Source organism: Anser brachyrhynchus, assembly GCF_964034855.1.
Source record: "Anser brachyrhynchus genome assembly, chromosome: 2".
NCBI lineage: Eukaryota > Metazoa > Chordata > Aves > Anseriformes > Anatidae > Anser > Anser brachyrhynchus.
In genome coordinates this window covers 91,039,404-91,056,700 of record NC_137695.1, presented here as the reverse complement: position 1 = coordinate 91,056,700, position 17,297 = coordinate 91,039,404, and the positions used below count along the sequence as shown (strand labels likewise).

Below are 17,297 nucleotides of genomic sequence, written 5' to 3'. Positions count from 1 at the left end.
TTGGGAAACGATTAAACCCAAATCAGTCCCCTAATTAAAATTAAAGGATATATGTGCTTATTGAGGTATGATCAGGTAAATCTATACAATACAAACCTTTCCACTACATTTTAGTTCCTCAAACAATCTACAATAAACACACTAATATGGGATCTACTTGCAAATGCTTTATGAAAGTCCACACTGTCTGGGATGAAGGGGAGTAACACCAGTAAGCAGTGATGCAGGTCACTTGGTGTTACGGCACCTACAACACTACTTTAGTCATTTCACCTGAAATATTACTGAAACACCACAATGCGGTCAGGCACCTGCAAAAACTGAATTTGCTCTTTCTCAGACCAAATCTGTAAGTCTCATTTGCCACTGCAGCTCCTTCCCCCTCGCCCCAGTCTGCCTCCCCCTCCTCTGCCTCTCCCCTTGCTCTGCTAACCCGTGTCCAGAGCTGGAGCAGCTGCAGCCGTCCTTGCAGCTGGCACCGTAAGGAATGACCCAACCTAAGAAACCTTGTGCCCTCACCTCCAAGCAAGCTTCCTTCCATGGAAAGTAATATGACTTCTGGCATTTGTTTTTGTTTGAAGAAACGTAGGGAAAGCATACTTGAGTGATAATTGCAGAGAAATACCTTCTGTCAAGCAAGGCAAGAGAAGGCCTGCTGAAGCAGAGCAGGAGGCAGGCATAAGCTTCCCTACTTTTTTTTTTTTCCCTTTCTTTTTTCCTTCCTCTGCTTCCCAGTGTATCAGGCAGACGCCAGAGCAGCAATCACCTCCTTTCTCCCCACACATCCTCACTGAGTCCCTGGGGCAACTGCAGACCTCCTCCTCCCCTGTGCACCTCTTAGTCTAATCCTAAATTCTTTCCTACCAGTGAGCCTTGTCCCCTGCCCTGTGCTGTTAACATTTCCTCCTGCTTGCTCTGAAAGCTGCCTTCTTCTCCCTTGCCTAGTATCTGTAACAAACCATGCACCTTGCTGCAGGAGATAAAAAAAAAAAAAGCCAGAAATTTTGTATTTTAATCAAAAGTAAATTAGAGTTGGGGGAAGGAGGACAATTCCTATGTAGCTGGCCAGCTTCTGGATGCATGGGGAAAATTATTCAAGGGGATCAAAAAGAAGACAAACATTTCAAATAAAAAAACTTTTTCATTCGGTAACAGAAGAGACTAGTGCTGATGCAACCTCCCCTGCCATAGTGGTAAGTAAACTGCTAGGAACAACCCTGAGTTCAACTGCAGAAACCTGGAGTCTGCTTCTGTGCTAGGTATATCAATTCTGGGTCAATACCACTGGAGAAAAAAAATCAAATTAAAGTATGTAAAAAGAACAAATATGCAAGTGCTCATAAACATGGGATCCTAAACAAACAGTGGTCCTGCATGACCCTAGATACTTTTATACAACTATGAATACTTTTATTTGTTTAGAATTCTATTTTTTTTGGTTCTTTTTTCACGTGTCTCCATTTTTTGCCATTTTATGACTTCAGTCCTTCAACAAAAAGCCACAAGTCTTGCAGTAATCGTACCATTTTATTTTCTTTTCTGGCCTTTCTATCTCCTTTTGGGTGAGCCAGTCTTTCTTTTTCTTTTTTTTTTCTTTTTTTTCTTTTTTGGAACTAAGGCTTAGGTAATTCTCATATGATGTGCATATCAGGAGAAGGGGCATCTCTGTTTATCTACAGCATGGAAATTGTTTAGCCTTTGTGGCTTCTGAAAGATGTTTGTAGACAAAATGGAGCTCAAAATACAGCCTAATCCACAGTGAAATATTAGTTCTCCTTTCCTGTCAGCTTTTCTAAACCAAGATTTCGCCTACTCTGTGAATATTCCCTTGAAGAGGGCAGCTTGGATGGCTTCCATGTCCTAACTCTTTGATTTGTGGCAGCTAAGATCAAGTGGGAATAGAGCTTGTTACAGTAATCCATCAGTGGTATAACACATGTAGGAACATCCCAAGAAGGGAGACCTTGGGCGTCACGCAGAAGGTTAAGGCTATAATTTCTCTTAATGTGATTTTGTCTGGCCTTTTCAGAATTTCATCCGCTTTGGGCAGGGCCACTAGATCAGCAAACCACAGACTGAAAGACTTTGCTCAATTTTGCATGCCCTTAGACCTAAAAATTTTTTAAAAGTGACAGCATTGGGTTAAGGTTCTTCCTCTCTCTAAGGCTGAAAAACAGAAATAGAAGATTCACTTGAGAGTATACAGTATATAGTGGTGTGGATTTTAGGAAATGACTGCTCTCTTTTGTGGCAATTTTCATTTTTGTGATTAATTTGTGCAAAGAAAATGGAATAACTTCTTAACAAAGAGAGGAAGCAGGAAAGGATAAACTAATATACCTAAGTGTTCAGATATGAAGAATCACTCAACAAAACCAACAAAAAATAAATAAAAAAAAAACTTAACATGAGAAACCAGCCTTAATGAAGGCAATAAAACAGAGCCTAAACACAGGCTGTACAAGAGGAAAACCAGCAGAGCAGAGACAGAATCCCAAAAGCAAATACCTAAGGACAGAAAACAAAACCCACAAACTCCTTTATGGTATCTAAAAAAAAGAAAAACATGTCAGAGGTCCTGGGTCACTGGGGATGAGAGAAACTGAGGAAGAAAAGAGTTAGGGAAGGGAAGTAAGATGACTTCTTTTTGTCCAACACTGAGAATGTCAGGGAGAAACCTATTCTGGCATTTGTTTTTATTTTCTGTATTTTATTTGTTAGTAGACATGAACAAATAGCAAGTATTCAATTGCAGAAACAAATGTGTTGGAGGAGGATGGTAGCTTACAAAGCAGTAAACAACCAGAAGACAAGAATTCTAAAGGCAATTAAAATAAAGCAACTGAGCCACAGGCTAAAATGAGTGTGCTTTCACTATACTTAATAATTTGGAGAATCAGAGGATAGCAAAAGTTTCACCTATCTTTGACAAAAGCAGCAAGGATGATTCAGAGGACTGTAGAGCTGCAAGCTTTATTACTATACCTATTACCTGGCTGAAAGAATAAATAAAAATAGGAAAATAAAACATCAAAGAAATCACTACATTCTGAATATGCTTAAAATATAGTGAACAGATGAGAGCAAGGAACAAAAATTAGACTTTCAAAATCTTTACAAGAAGCCTCATGGGAGGCGACTTATGAAGTGTGAAGCTGAAAGCAAAATAAAAGAGGTTATACATATTGATTGTCATCTGGTGACAGGGTTAACAGCAGGTGGCTTGTGGTTTCTACTACATATTTAAAAACTATTTGGAAACAAGGAAGCATGCTGAGAGGGTAAAATCTACAGATGGCAAGAAATTAACTCAGATTAGCCCTGACTTCAGAGGGCTATTAGGGATTTAAGAGATAAGCAGTCAGTCTGCTTCAGCAGATCATGGTCATTACTTTAGACTGCAACGAAGTGCACTTTGCAGGCAGTAACTTGGAGTAACTCCGTGTCTGGCTGGGTTCTAAATTGCCAGATCAACTCAGAAGATTGCCTGGATGCCCTTGTGAGTAGTCCAAAGATGACTGGTGTCAGAAGGACAGTAACAGTCAAAAAACACAAAATCTCAGGCTAACAAAAGACAGTATAAACAGAATGGGCAAACATAGTAAGCATGTAATATTTATACAAAGAGGTTAGAATGCTGTTTTTACTATTATTTAACACATCCCAGAAGGGAAGATGGAGAAAAAGTGTGGAAATGGGTGTCTAAAAAAGATGTAGAAGGATTCTTTGAAACACAGACAAGGACCTGAGCAGCCTGGCTTAATTTGGCATTTCAATGAAAAGGGTGATGGACCAGATGACCTTCGGAGGTCCTGTCCAACCTAAAAAATTCTAGGATTTTATGAAACAGAGAGATAAAAGAAGTTTCTACTGTTCAATATATTCAAGACAGCAAATCCTGAAACTGGCAAATGCAACAGCAGACAAAATTAGATTATGAAACTCATTGTCACAAGAACTTTTCTAGGAGCCAAAATAAGATTGTATTATTGCAGTAAAAAAAGAAAGAAAAAGAAAGAAAGGAAGGAAGGAAGGAAGGAAGGAAGGAAGGAAGGAAGGAAGGAAGGAAGGAAGGAAGGAAGGAAGGAAGGAAGGAAGGAAGGAAGGAAAGGATTATGCATTTTTTTCCCCTAGAAGTATCAAAACAACGTGTTTTTTGGAAAAGCAATCATTCCTCCATTTGATGTATATAATGAGTATTATGACTCATGAAAAAAAGATTTTCTAGGAGAGATCTTTGTCCTTCAAAGCTTCTTGTGCTCTCCTCTCAAGCAACTGGTATCAACCACTGTCCGAATGAAGATACTGGACTAGATGGGAATTATAAATCAGAATTTTCATGTTGGTTATCTCCTGATGATGTTCTGTCAAGTTTATTCCATTAATGAGAAATGTGTTGTTTTTAAGAGTCATCCATGAAATTTGACACACTGAGAGCTCCAAAAATGAGGTTACAGTATTTCTATCGTAAGTACTACCAATAAATACTCTGCATTCCAAATTAAGCCATTGACTAGACTTATGCATTAGTCAATTAATTACCACTTTTTAAAAAGAGTGGCTGCTGCAGGATTCCTTTATTTGTTTTTATCCTTCTTAACTCCTCCTCATCAAACTTGCTGTCATAAGGAGGACAGTAAAAGAATTACACAAGGTATTCCAAGGACACTTCTATTATTGAGACAATTTTATTACTCCAAAAGTGTATTCTGTCTATTGCCTTTGAAATATGTAAAGAGATGCATCTGCCTTAAAGAAGAGATTCCTCCAAACCACAGAGTAAGTAAACAAATTTGAAGATACTGGTAAAATAAAGTAACCATAAAATAGTTCCTAATAGTTATATAACATTAATTATATGTATAAGAAACATTAAAATGGCTGTCATAACATGGTGAGGAAACCATCTGACAGACAGATATAAAGCTGAAAACACAGTGTTCTGGCATCTTTGAAATTCCCTGAGGAATAATGCAACAAGTCCACATTCATAACAAGTTCTGTGACCAGGGAGGAACAAATCAAAGAATAAAATTAAATCTTAAAGATTTGACTTTAGAGAGGAGCTTATAAATCTACATATTTACCCACTAGACATACCTTGGCTGACCTAGTGATGGCCCCGATCTCTGAATAAAGATCAGTGCTGTCTGGGAACTTTTCCACCACCATAGTGCAGACATGGTGCAGGAGGGACTGCTTATGCACTGTGTCCTTGACTTCTGGAACCTTCTCGAGGTAGCTCAACTCAAAAGCTTTGGCCTGTAAGAGAGAAAACAGGAAGAAAATAAAAATAAAAATGCTACTCCATCCCATGCAGATTAGTAGGCAAAAATGATTACCAAGTAGGGGCAGAAGGGAAAGATGAAGAATTTTACAACAAAAGAAACTTGTTGCTTTTTTTTTTAATCTTTCAACTTGCTGAAGAATAGGCCTAAAATCACTCCATCTACAGTGAAATGACTCATGACAAAGTGCTCACAGTTTGAATGGGGAGCATCAACACTGAACTCAAGGGAGTTACACAAAGAGAATGCCTCGCTCTAAACTTCCTTCAGGTTATGCAGAAAAGGGCAAAGAGCACTCATGAAATACACACACACACAAAAAAAGTAGGTTCTGTCTTCTAGATTATATTTCTCGTCAGAAATAAATACTGGGTTGTAACTGTCATAATGGTTTTGACTTCTGCTTTTTGAAGGAAAAAGCTCAGGGGAAATGCTGGGACACAGGTCTTACATTGGTTCCATTCAGAAAGTTCCCGATGGCTAGCAGAGTAGAAAGGATAAATCCCAAAGTGTTATTGTGCTCCAGTTGGTCCATTCCTTCTTTCAGATCTAGAAGTGGTTCTGCAACTTCCTGCCACAAGAAGAGAAACAAGAAAGTGAAGGCTGTAGTTGGCTATAGCTGCTTCTAGTTTTTAATTCTAAGATTTAGATTAATTATTGCAAAAAGTTCCTGAACTGGTGTCTTGCAGAGTGTAAACTAGCCATGTGTGCTGGCTTTCTTCCATGTTCTAGCTGATAAATCACATGCAAGGACAGCAAAGAAATACATAAAATACTTTCCTAATGTTGCTTGTTTATGTATGCATTTGCCTTACTTGTCCTCGGGATTATTCTATGATTCTGAATAGGAGAGAAATAGTATCACTGAAAGGGCTGTTGCACCTGAATTAGAGACAGGAACACCCCTGATCCCAAGTGAAAAAAGAAAGCTTCTTATAACAACTCTTTCTAATCTTCAAAAAACAACCCCCCCAAAAAAGTTAGAATTCTGGCTGAGTTGACATTCACAGCCTGACCCTAAAGCTTTCTTCAAACAATGGTTACCTCTGAGTTTTTGATATCATTTTGTGCTTTTGTGACTTTAAAAATGGGAAGAAAAAAAACAATCCACAAAATAAAACACAAAACCTCGAACCCCAAACCAAAAAAAGACCCCACCAACAATAAAAATATAAAATACTGCAAATATAAAGTTTTAAAAGTGGTCCCATTTTGATCTTTTAACTTAATGTATCTTCCATCCACACACATTGTCTGAGTATAGGTATGTGAACTGATAAGACTTGAAAACATAAATTCTCTTCCATTACCTCGGGAAGTGAACTACACCAGAGAGTTCAAAGGAAGACAGTGAGGGTAATTGAGTTGAGTGAGTTTGTTTCTATCTTAGTGTGAGGTCCAGGGTTATTTATTTTACATGCACAGTAACAGTTCACATTGTTCCTATCTCCAATTGCCATCCAAAGCATCCCCGAGCAGCATTCTTTTCCCAAATTATTATACTTTTTATGAGCTAAGAAGCCAAAATTAAGCTGTTATTTTAGACCAAGAGGCAAAATAACTGTGAACTTCACTGTCTTGGGGAAATACAATGGGTCATTCAAAAACTATACCGACATTTTACCACAAATAAGAGCACAAAGATAAAGGAAACATGGATTTCTAGTCACTACAGAACAACTCAACTCTCAACTTAAGAAAACAATATAGCAAATTTGAAATAAATTAAAAAATGGCACAGTGACCCAAGTAATTTATACATCAGAGGAGAGCTGCTAAATCATCCAAGACTATCGAGTTAGAGTAAAATCAATAAACTGCTACACAGAATTCTTTGAATTGGTTTACAAGTCGGGACTGAGCTTTTTGTTTTGTTCCATTATGGAGATGAATCACAATGCTATACATCTGCTGCAAACACAGATTTTTGAACTATTATACCTGCACCAATTTGCAAACTGTTTAAAAATCTTTCCTAGAAGGATGACTTAAAATATTCTGCGGATGGATAAAAAGGTGTCATAACAGGCTTCCAAGCAGGCCATACTGTAGCCTTTTATTTAACTATTTAACATGTAAGCTATCCATGCTTAAGCTTTCTTCCATATAGTGCACATTTATCATTACTCTTTCTTTTTGAGTTTATGGTACCATACAAACAAACAAAACAAACAAAAAACCCTACAAAAAAAGTGTGCTAGATACCATATAAACAGGGGGAATACCCACTGTTGCTCCCTTTAAAACTTACCTTTTACCTGGACAAGGCCAATACGTAATGCAGTTGCCTCATATCCTTAACTATCACATATCCTTATTTACCATGTTTTTGTTTTTTACCTAGAAATTATGGTTGAATGAAATTTGAGGGCTGGTCTAGAATTTTTGGTGGTGAGACATCTGATAAAGCCAGGTAAATGCTTATGTTATTAACATGTTTAGCTTACTGTATCTATACAGGTTCACAAGCATGCTTTATTGGGAGGGGTAAAAGCTTTGGTTAGGATGGGAATTTTGGGATGACAAAAATGTAATTTGCCATATTTGTATTTAAATGAGACTGGCCTGCATAAATTATCATGTAATTTTAAATGACCAGAAAGTATCAAGACCATACGGTACGACTTAAGAAGTTCTGCTGCATTTTTTAAATTTTCAGACAGTTTAAGTATCACTCAAAAGCACGATCTTTTTGAAGTTATTTGTCTAGCACACCATCTCTGGGGAGCCTCGACTTAGGGGTAATCTTTCTCCTCAGAAGAGGAACTAAACGAAGCCCTTTTCTTTACCAGTCAAACTTTTCTCATTTCTACACCTGCTTATCTTCATTTATGATCCTTTAAAGTTGTCATCAATAAGGATATATTTGCCCACAATGACCTTAATAAAAAAATAAATAAATCAGATTTAGGACAATGGAACATTCTATTCCTCTTTCTAAGACCTTTAAACTCCCTTTAAGATAATCAAATTTGACAGCATCTGCACCACAAATAGTTCAGTACAAAGCAGTAGCAGTAACACAATGTCATTGTTTATGAACAGAGCAATCAAAAGACTGAAAATGAAGATTTAAAGCTGCAACTCTACCTCCTTTGTGTATGTAGTTAAAATACATTACCAAAAGAAAGGTGAGAAAAATTATTGTTCCAATGATGAACTTCTGGTAGGCATAAATGTTAGATACATGTTATCATTTCAGAATGTTATACACATCATCAAACAGACAATTTGGAAAGGGTTTTCCTTTTTCAATTTCACTTGCATATACTTCAATCCAAAATAATGCACTGATTTGATCAAGTGTCACAGCTTACAGTGAAAGCTGCAAGTGTGCTGTAACTGCCTATAAAGTGCAAAGAACAAGAATTTCCTTAGCTTTTAACAGTGTTTCAAATGTTTCAGAAAGCAAGCTAGAAATACTAGGTATAGACATAGATTAACAGCTACTGCTAACTCAGATCACATGAAGGGAACAATTTAGCCTTATGTTAACTTCAAAGCAGGATAAATAGCTATACCAGAAGAGAAAAAATGGCAACAAATATTCAGACCAGATACACATATTTTATGTTTTAAGAGACAGAAGTGTAAATATCTAAGATTAAAGTCATTTAAGAAAAATGAATATTAACTTGATAGCATTTCCTAAAATCTAAGAAAACGAAGCAGAGGCTGAATAATCTTGACAAGACCATCTGGAAATCAATCCATTGTTGTTATAGCTTTTTAAATATCCATGGCTAGATAAGCATAAGACATTTTTTACAGAAGCATGTCCCACTTCTCAGAATCCATCACACAATATTATATATATATATATTTTATATACACATAAGCACACGGATATGAATATAAAAATAATATATATAGGAGAGAGCTGCCTGAAGAACCCAGAGCAACACACAGGGTATGCACCAGAAGTGCAGCAGAAGAGAGTTCCTGTACTGAAATTCCTGAAAGAGATTTTGAAAGGCAGCAGGTAGCTGAGATGGCCTTCACAGTTTGATTCTGTTTCATCTACTCACTGAAATGACATGCTGCCATTTTGAAATTTTTGTATGTGATTTGTCATACATGATACAACCTGACTATAGCGTTCTCTGAATAAATGCTGTTTATGAAAAACATGGTGGCAGTCAACTGTGACCGAACTGAAAAGAACACCCCTGAAGGATGATCCTATCTTTTGTTTATAATTTTGTAGGAGAGCTATAAACAGAAATAACTTTAATGGACAATGTTTTTCTTAGTTCAAATGGATGTAAGATCAATATTCTCATTTTACGATGTATGAGTGAATCCTGTAGTCCTCATTCAACCTTTGTCCAAGGAAAAATTCTTACTGCTCTGAAGCTATACAGAATAACATCTGGAGCAGCTGTGGTAAGGAATTAGCCCTCTTCTTTGTTCCAATGTCATTACTGCCTAATTAAAGGAAGGAAGACATAATCTCTAATTTTCTTTTATAGAAGAAATAGATTATGAAGGATCATTTCAGCTGTTTCCTGGTCAGCCACTGAAATAAGTGACTTATTAACTGTTTCCACAAAATACACACTCATATAATAATGAGGACAGAGAAAGATTAAGCAAAGACTTGGAAGAGTGTCTACCTCAGCCTCCGCATGTTCACCTCACCTTTTCCACTATCTCATAGTCCATCTTGAAAGCCCAGAGCTGGAGCCTGGCGGAGAGTTCGCTGATGGAGGAGAGGGTGAGAAGGAACTGCTCAGCGCTGCCCAGGGGGACATCAGGGTTTGCCAGCTGTGCCTCCTGGATCTTTTGCTTCTCCTCCTCAGTTGGGATCATGGTCAAAATTTTCTGTAAAGGGAAATAAAAAGCAATAGTCAGTTGGAGGGGCTGAGATGCATGTAAGGGCTGGGCATGGGGGTGCATCAGTAGCAAGGACACCAGCAGCAACAAGCTTCATTTTGACTTCACCCAAGCTTGTTTGATGACAAAGTGAAGTTTTTTTAAGGAGCAAAATTTTGTGGCCTGTGATTTACAGCAGGTCAGTCTAGATACTAAGGTCTCATCTAACCTCCACGTCTATGCGTGTTCCAGTGCACCTGTAGGTATAAACAAAAAACTTGAGGACCTCTTACAGCTGGAGAAAGGTTTCTTACAGCACAACTTGACAATCAGCACTAAGCGAAGTGGCACACTGTGCTTTTTGGAAGGAAGCCTGGAGAAGGAGAAAAGGCTCGTTCTCAGAGTACATGGGATGGATTAGATACCACTGTGTGGCACAACAGGAACTTCCGTCCCTTGCTGTTCTCACCATTTACTGTTTTTCATTTAGATTGTTTTGACTTTTATGAAACATGGAAACCATTGCAACATACTAGGGCATTCCTAAAAATGTCACCCAAAGTGAAGACAGCTTCCCAGGGAACACTCGTTGAATACACAGTTATGAACTGCATAACATACAGTCTTTTTCTCTTTTGATCTGAAAAGTCCAAAATATTGATGAAAAACGATCTCAGTATTTTCAGTTTCTGCTGCCACCATGGCTCAAAACATTTATATTTTCCCTTTAATTCTTGGATTTTACATGCTTGTTTACATGTGGCAGCTTTCCTTCCCAAAGGTATTGTTTCTTAGATTTTAACATAATGAATGCATTTTAAAATGAAAAAGAAAAGCAAAACTACATAAAGGCATCAGATAAGTTGAAGTCTTTGCCCTGTTGATCAATGCCTCATTAAAACAAATCAGTAGATTTTCAGCACAACTTATGTTTATTCATCTGAGGAATGACATGTTTTTGCTGTAGCTTTCTATAATGATAAGGGCTGTTTTGGAGGTAAGGAGAACAAAATAAAAATACAGCCAAAGAGCTGTAAGACCTGCCAATCCAAACTACAGACTTGTTCCAGCAGTGGAGATAGCCAATTTATCAAAGTAGCACAATTGCCCCAATTGGTACCGGCATTCCAGTACCAATTCTAGCAGCAATACTGGTATTCCAGTACCAATAATTCATCTAGCTCCTTGTACAGTGCTGCAGCTAAGTGTGGAGAACTAGGGACTTTTCCTGGTCAAACCGGCAAAGAACAAGAGTTAAGGAAGCAAGTAATGTTAACAAGGAATAAGCAAACAATGTTCAATCCGTTGAACTTGGACTTATTTAATTTCAGCCACAGCATTCATATAGCTGACCATCTTCTTACACAGACTTGCACAAACATAAATAGAGAAGCAGTTCTTCCTGTTAATGTTGGTCAGAACACTGCCTTTCAGTTCAAAAGAAGAAGAAAATTCTCCTTGCTTGAACACTGCAATAAGTTACCGTTGCTCTCACCTATAGCTAAGGGAAACAGCGAGAGTTAAAAGTCTGTGAGCATCTACTGTAATAAGGAAAAAAATAATCCTTTGATCCATTCCTATCCTAAGGAAAATAGAAGAGGAGGAATATCTCTCAGTACACTTTTATTTCCCTTGTCAATGTCTATTTAGAAAATGTTCAGTTCAGATTGATAGCATTTGTGTATTCATTTTGAGATATGCTATCTATCCATCTACAGATGCTGAAATCTGTAACTGAAGTGACACCTAACATCAAACTAGAGATTTTAAGTAGCTGCTTCAGGGCACTTCTCAGTGCTCAAACAGTAACCACCTAATAGGTTCAGAAAAGAGAGACCGAGCCTGAAACCCAGAAGAGTTTTTTCAAAGAGAACCTCTGAAGAAGTCAGGCCTCCTAGTTCTTCCTTCTCTCTAAAACAATGACAAGAAGCCAACACCCCTCCAAGTGAGCCAGAGCAGCTTGCAAATAGGATCATATGAACATCCATACATGGTGAGTTGAGCAGTAGCCATGTGATGGATGTAAAAATGCTTCTGATGCATTTTTGAAGGCTAACACTTCAGCAGTATTTTCAATTGCCTCCTACAAATAACTAGGGCTTCTGGCAGCTACCCAGGGATCCCACAACTATTTTGTGGTGGTGCAGGGCCTATACTCCAGAGATTTTGCACTGCTTTCGGGCATTTTAAAGAGGGCAATGAAACAGTAAGCTCTATTACCAAAGGGACTCTCCTCCTCCTTGAGCTTTATGTAAACACCACAAGCCAGATGGATCTGACAAAAAGCATTCGAGTCCAAGTACTGCAAGTCTGCTCTGCTGCGCACTGTAGTATGTGAAAAAGGGAATGCCAAGCAAAAGAGCCTGTGGATGTGGTGCCAGCTGTCAAGCATCACCCCTGCTGCTGAAAGTGCTGCCTCGATGGAATCAGAACTGCTGTCGATGTGCTGGCAGGTCTCACCCCAGCCACAGAGCAACTGCCCCCATAACAACTATTTACTCACCAGAGCTTTGAGTTTGCTCAGGCAAATAATTCTTATCCTGCTGGTCATCATCCTTAGTGTGCTCCTGAGCAAGCAGTAAAATGCTCTTATCCTCTATTTCCACTCTATGACTAACTTGAACCATTTGTTCAGTGCTGAAAACTGTTGAGTACACCATCTGCCAATTTATTATTACTATTTTGATTTTTTTTTTAACAACACTGACAGTAAAAGGAACATAAAAACACAGCAAGGCAGAAGGTTACTGGCACCTGATATGACCATTAAATCATAAATAGCTTTGAATTTAATGATTAGTTCAGAAAACTCTCTCCAGTGTAGCATTCCTCAAGCAGATTAAAAGAAGATTGGTTACTGGTGAGCCCCATGTCCATATCTTCTCATAATGTGACACAAAGATGTGTCAGACACTTATTTAATCTCTGGGCACTCTCACACAATTACTTGGGCCAGAGACTAAAATTCTGAGAAAAAGTGCAAAAATCTTTTAATGGAGAAAAAAAATAAAAAAACTGGTGAGCTCATTTACATGAGATTATCAATCTTAACTGTTTTGATCCTTGAACTTTTGGTGAATGGATCAAACTGGTTATTTCCTGGACTCTGCCATCCTGATGTATGATTTCCAAAAATTTTTCAGAGGAATGCCTTACAGTGCTCACAGGGTGAAGCTCATAGGAGACTCAGGCCGTCCCTCAGGCATTCAGGAAGAGCTGGGCACCTTGGAGGGGGGTTCACAGCAGTAACTGCCTAAAATGACCAGCAAGACAGACTCCCAGTTTGCTTGAAGGCATAAAAAATGGGATGCTAGGAAGTACCTAACCAGAGACTGTTAGTAGCCTGGAGCCCCTCTGGAAACTAGGTGCTTAAGTTACCTCTTCCAAGAGATAAGGGGACTTCTCAGTGGTGATGAGGTAGCAAGGGTGGCTCAGCTCTCACTTTCGATTTCAGTTGATTTTATTGGGAAAACAGGAGCCTTAAAAATCTAGGATACTGAATATCCAGTTGGTTTTGGGTCCTAAGCTTTCTGTGGCGAAAGGTCCACACGTTCATAAGCTACATCATCAAATACACATTAATGGATGTTTCATCTAATATTTGACAAGCCTCAGCAGAAGATTCAGATCCAAAAAGGCTCTCACAATTCAGCTTTTCAGACACCTATTCCTGAGACCCATCAGTAGTTTGCATTATTTGCAGAAGAAACCCATTACCTGCAGAAAATATGAAAGGATATACATACAAAAGAGTAGAATAGAATATCTAAAAGAATATGAAGCTCAGGATTTCATGGTAAGTGAGGCTGGGTGTGCTAATCTTATCTGAGCTTTTCAAAAAATGATCTAATTCTGAAAAGAAACTCTATTTAAAATGCTTTATAATGGTATCTATAAATCAGAAGCTGACAGCTGTGGCTTCAGATTGCTCCACTTCTTCAGCTCTCTACTGAAAATACATCAGCATGCAAGTGCTGTTCACAGAAACCATAGAAAACGTTTTTGTTTTCTGTAAGGAGTGAAAGGGTAGCTTTTTCCCTATTAAATAAAGTCTGAAACTTGTTAGGGCAGTGATACACTAACTGTGAAAGTACAGCCAGCAAAGCATTATTGAGTCAACTCTCTGTGTTGTCCAGGCTTGTGAAAAAAGGTGTTCTTTCAGGTCAGCTAGCATAATTTGAAACGCCCCATCAGACTTTTACAAAGCATTAACTAACCAAATTGGAAACTGCAAATGCCAACACACTGTGGTGAAAAGTATCAGAACAAATTTAAATACCTTGATCATTTCTGAAAATGAATTTTGTTGTTGTTGTTTATAAATGTCACTGTCTGCCTTTCTAACAGCAGGCTCTCATTTCTTATCCCTTTTTACATCTCAGAGCTACCTAACCACTCCGAACACATGGCTTTCAAAGTACTTAACTACTTGGGTATTAAGAGCCTGGCATACCTGGGCAGCTTTTTTATTTCAAATAGTTTTACTAAAAGCTATACCTACCAAAGCAATACACCATTACGCAGCAACACAAAGCTACCTTTTAAAGCACAAGACACACCACCTTCACTTCCTCACAGCATTGCTCCAGTTTTACTCAGCTAAATTAATTAAACTCTTTGGTATAATTTGATTTTGATCCTTGTTCCCTTCCTGAGTAGCATTCTGTGGTAGGACCTACTCATTTCCTTTGCTGGAGATAAAGCAGGAAGGACTGGTCTGGTGGACTATTCATGCAGTTGCTGGTGAAACACTTCATTAAAATTACACACCAGGATTTTAAGCTCACCTTTTTGCTTAACTCAGAGAGAGCCCTCGTCCATGCTAAGCAGGAAGGTCTTTGTTCTGCAGCAGAGCTCCAAGTTGTTTGAACACTATGAATGCCAAGCTTTCAAAGAAAGGAAAACACAACCACTTTGGCAAATGTAAGGTGGCAAAAAAATTTTAGTTGGTTTGACACACAGTGCTTGCAGACACACATTGTGCCTTCCTGTGAAAATGTGTTTCTAGCAGTGCCTGCTCTGCATACTAAACTGACTTCATCTGCCTTTCTAAGAGCGTGCCCCCATTCTCACAGGTACCAAACTCCTTCAAACACCTGGGCAAAAAACCCGCAACATACTTAGGTATAGAGGGTCATAAAATACATGGAGAGTTTTGTTCTCCTTAGTTTAATTTTTTAAGTTAAAAAGTAAAGTATGCATTACTAACAACAGTTAAACACCACAAACAAAGCAGCATTCAGCAGAATGTAGGACAGTAGCCTAAGATTTCCTGGGCTATGATCTTTATGATGAGCTGAGCTATTACACACTAGTAGCCTGCATCCCACTGCCTCACTGCCCAGCAGTTAGTGCTACTGTCAGCACTGCTTTAGTCCTCTGTTCTTAAAGGGATTGCTAAGATCACTTCTAAGATACTATTTAACTTGAACTCATGGACCAAGATGCCAAACTGAAGTCACACACATGCTATCATGACAGCTATGATGCTCCTCAGTGAAGGTGCAGAACTCACAGCCAAGGCAAAGGAAGGCTTAGGTATCTATACTCTGTTGGTGCCCTCCTCCTTGTTGGATCCCCTAAATGCTGAAGATGATCCTAATCTTCAGCTTTTCTGAATTTTTATTACTGCATGCAATATTCTCAACACAGCACATCACATCTCGTCCCCTGCACTCCTTACATCTGTCTCTTCTGCTTACTAGCCATAACATCTCTTCTAGATGATATCTATGCCTATCTTATATGATATCACAGTGGGTACTCAAAATTACTCAAAAGTATCTCCCACAATGCAGTTTTTAAAATAAATAGTTAATGTAACTTTTTCCATACTGGTCATACTCATGCAACCCACAGATTAACTGTAAAGGATACTCTATACCAACCAATTTGCTTTATTCTCTGCAATTTTTGTATAAATGAAGCTGATATTTACACCATTATCGATTGATTCATTCCTCATAACTATAATTACTTTGTAGGATTTAGGAATAGTATTGAACCAAAAACCTTTCTAAAAATTTAGACTGAGAAGAGAGCCTCTGTTCCTCTCAAGCTAACTCTAAGGCTAAAGACAATGAAGATATGAATATAGAGGAGAAAAGAAAGGGAACAAAGTCTATCTACACTGTAGGTCAAAGGGGGAGTACAGAAAACTGATTAAGGGCTCTGCTGAAAACAGCAGGACTCAAGATGATGAAATTCTATGCCTCTTCTTGTACCTCTTGACCAACTCTGTATAGCTCAGTCCAGCCCTCTGTCTTGCTAAATGTCTCTCTGACTATGTAATGATGCGCAATAAGAAAAATCTGCAAACTTAGAACTGGAGAAGGAAACCTGAGTGCATGTTTTTACTCGACAAGCAGCAAATAAACATGGACCTACACATTTAGAAAAAAAATATTTTTTTTCTCCATGAACATCATCCCTTCCGACTAATGAAGGCTTCATCTCTCAACATGGAAAGTACCTAGGCTCAGATCCATTTATCCTTTTCTCTTGATTTTAAATACCTGAAAAGTCACATCAGGCTTACTCACATCCTTTAGCTTCAAGCTGTGAACACTCAGAAATCCCATTTTCTTTAGCACTGGGCATGTGTATCAACAGTGTATCATTTCCTGGTTTCTGAATTCTTCCATTTGAAAGCTGCATGCATTTATTATATATATTTTAAATGAAATTATGGGTTTCTGGCAGCTAATGGAAAGGCCACCCAAATGAGGGTGTGGTGGTACCATGCACTTACAGCTGTGGACACCACAGGTGGCCAGCAGATGGGCCCAGCTACAAATGGTGGCACTGGAAGGGTGAGCTGTGCAGAGCAGCTGAACTTCTGTTGAGCACACCAGGGAAGGCAACAATTCAAAGGAGATGATACACTGAAGATAATGAAGATGTGTCCTTTATCAGCCCCTTTATGTTGGACTGTGTGAACACTGCCGGCAGCGCTCAGGTCTAACCGGTGGCCTGTGAGTTGGACTTGGCTGGAGTGGTGCTTCTCTCCTACCCTGGAAAACTCAGTACTTCACAATGCAGCGGTGGGACCATGGGGCTGGGTCATGGAGATGAGTAACTGGCCAGTAGGAAACTTGAGGTTACCACATTTGCCCCAAAGATGGCAATCTAACCAACTGGGCTGAAAAAGAGCAGCCTTTGTTGATTCTTATTTTTAAGTCTAATTTGTCGCCT

The 17,297-nt window shown here is 38.6% G+C and overlaps 1 protein-coding gene across 9 annotated transcripts in view; it reads right to left on the bottom strand.

Moving 5' to 3' along the window:
* The window catches only part of FHOD3 (formin homology 2 domain containing 3), a 415,825-nt gene that overhangs the window by 36,830 nt on the left and 361,698 nt on the right, over window positions 1-17,297 (bottom strand). For all 9 annotated transcript variants that reach the window (XM_080583589.1, XM_080583581.1, XM_080583582.1 and 6 more), the window contains 3 exons: window positions 9,930-10,112; window positions 5,740-5,859; window positions 5,101-5,262 (listed from right to left, as the gene is read on the bottom strand). In XM_080583589.1, the coding sequence (XP_080439715.1) occupies window positions 5,101-5,262; window positions 5,740-5,859; window positions 9,930-10,112 (465 nt within the window). The remainder of the gene's footprint in view (window positions 1-5,100; window positions 5,263-5,739; window positions 5,860-9,929; window positions 10,113-17,297) is intronic.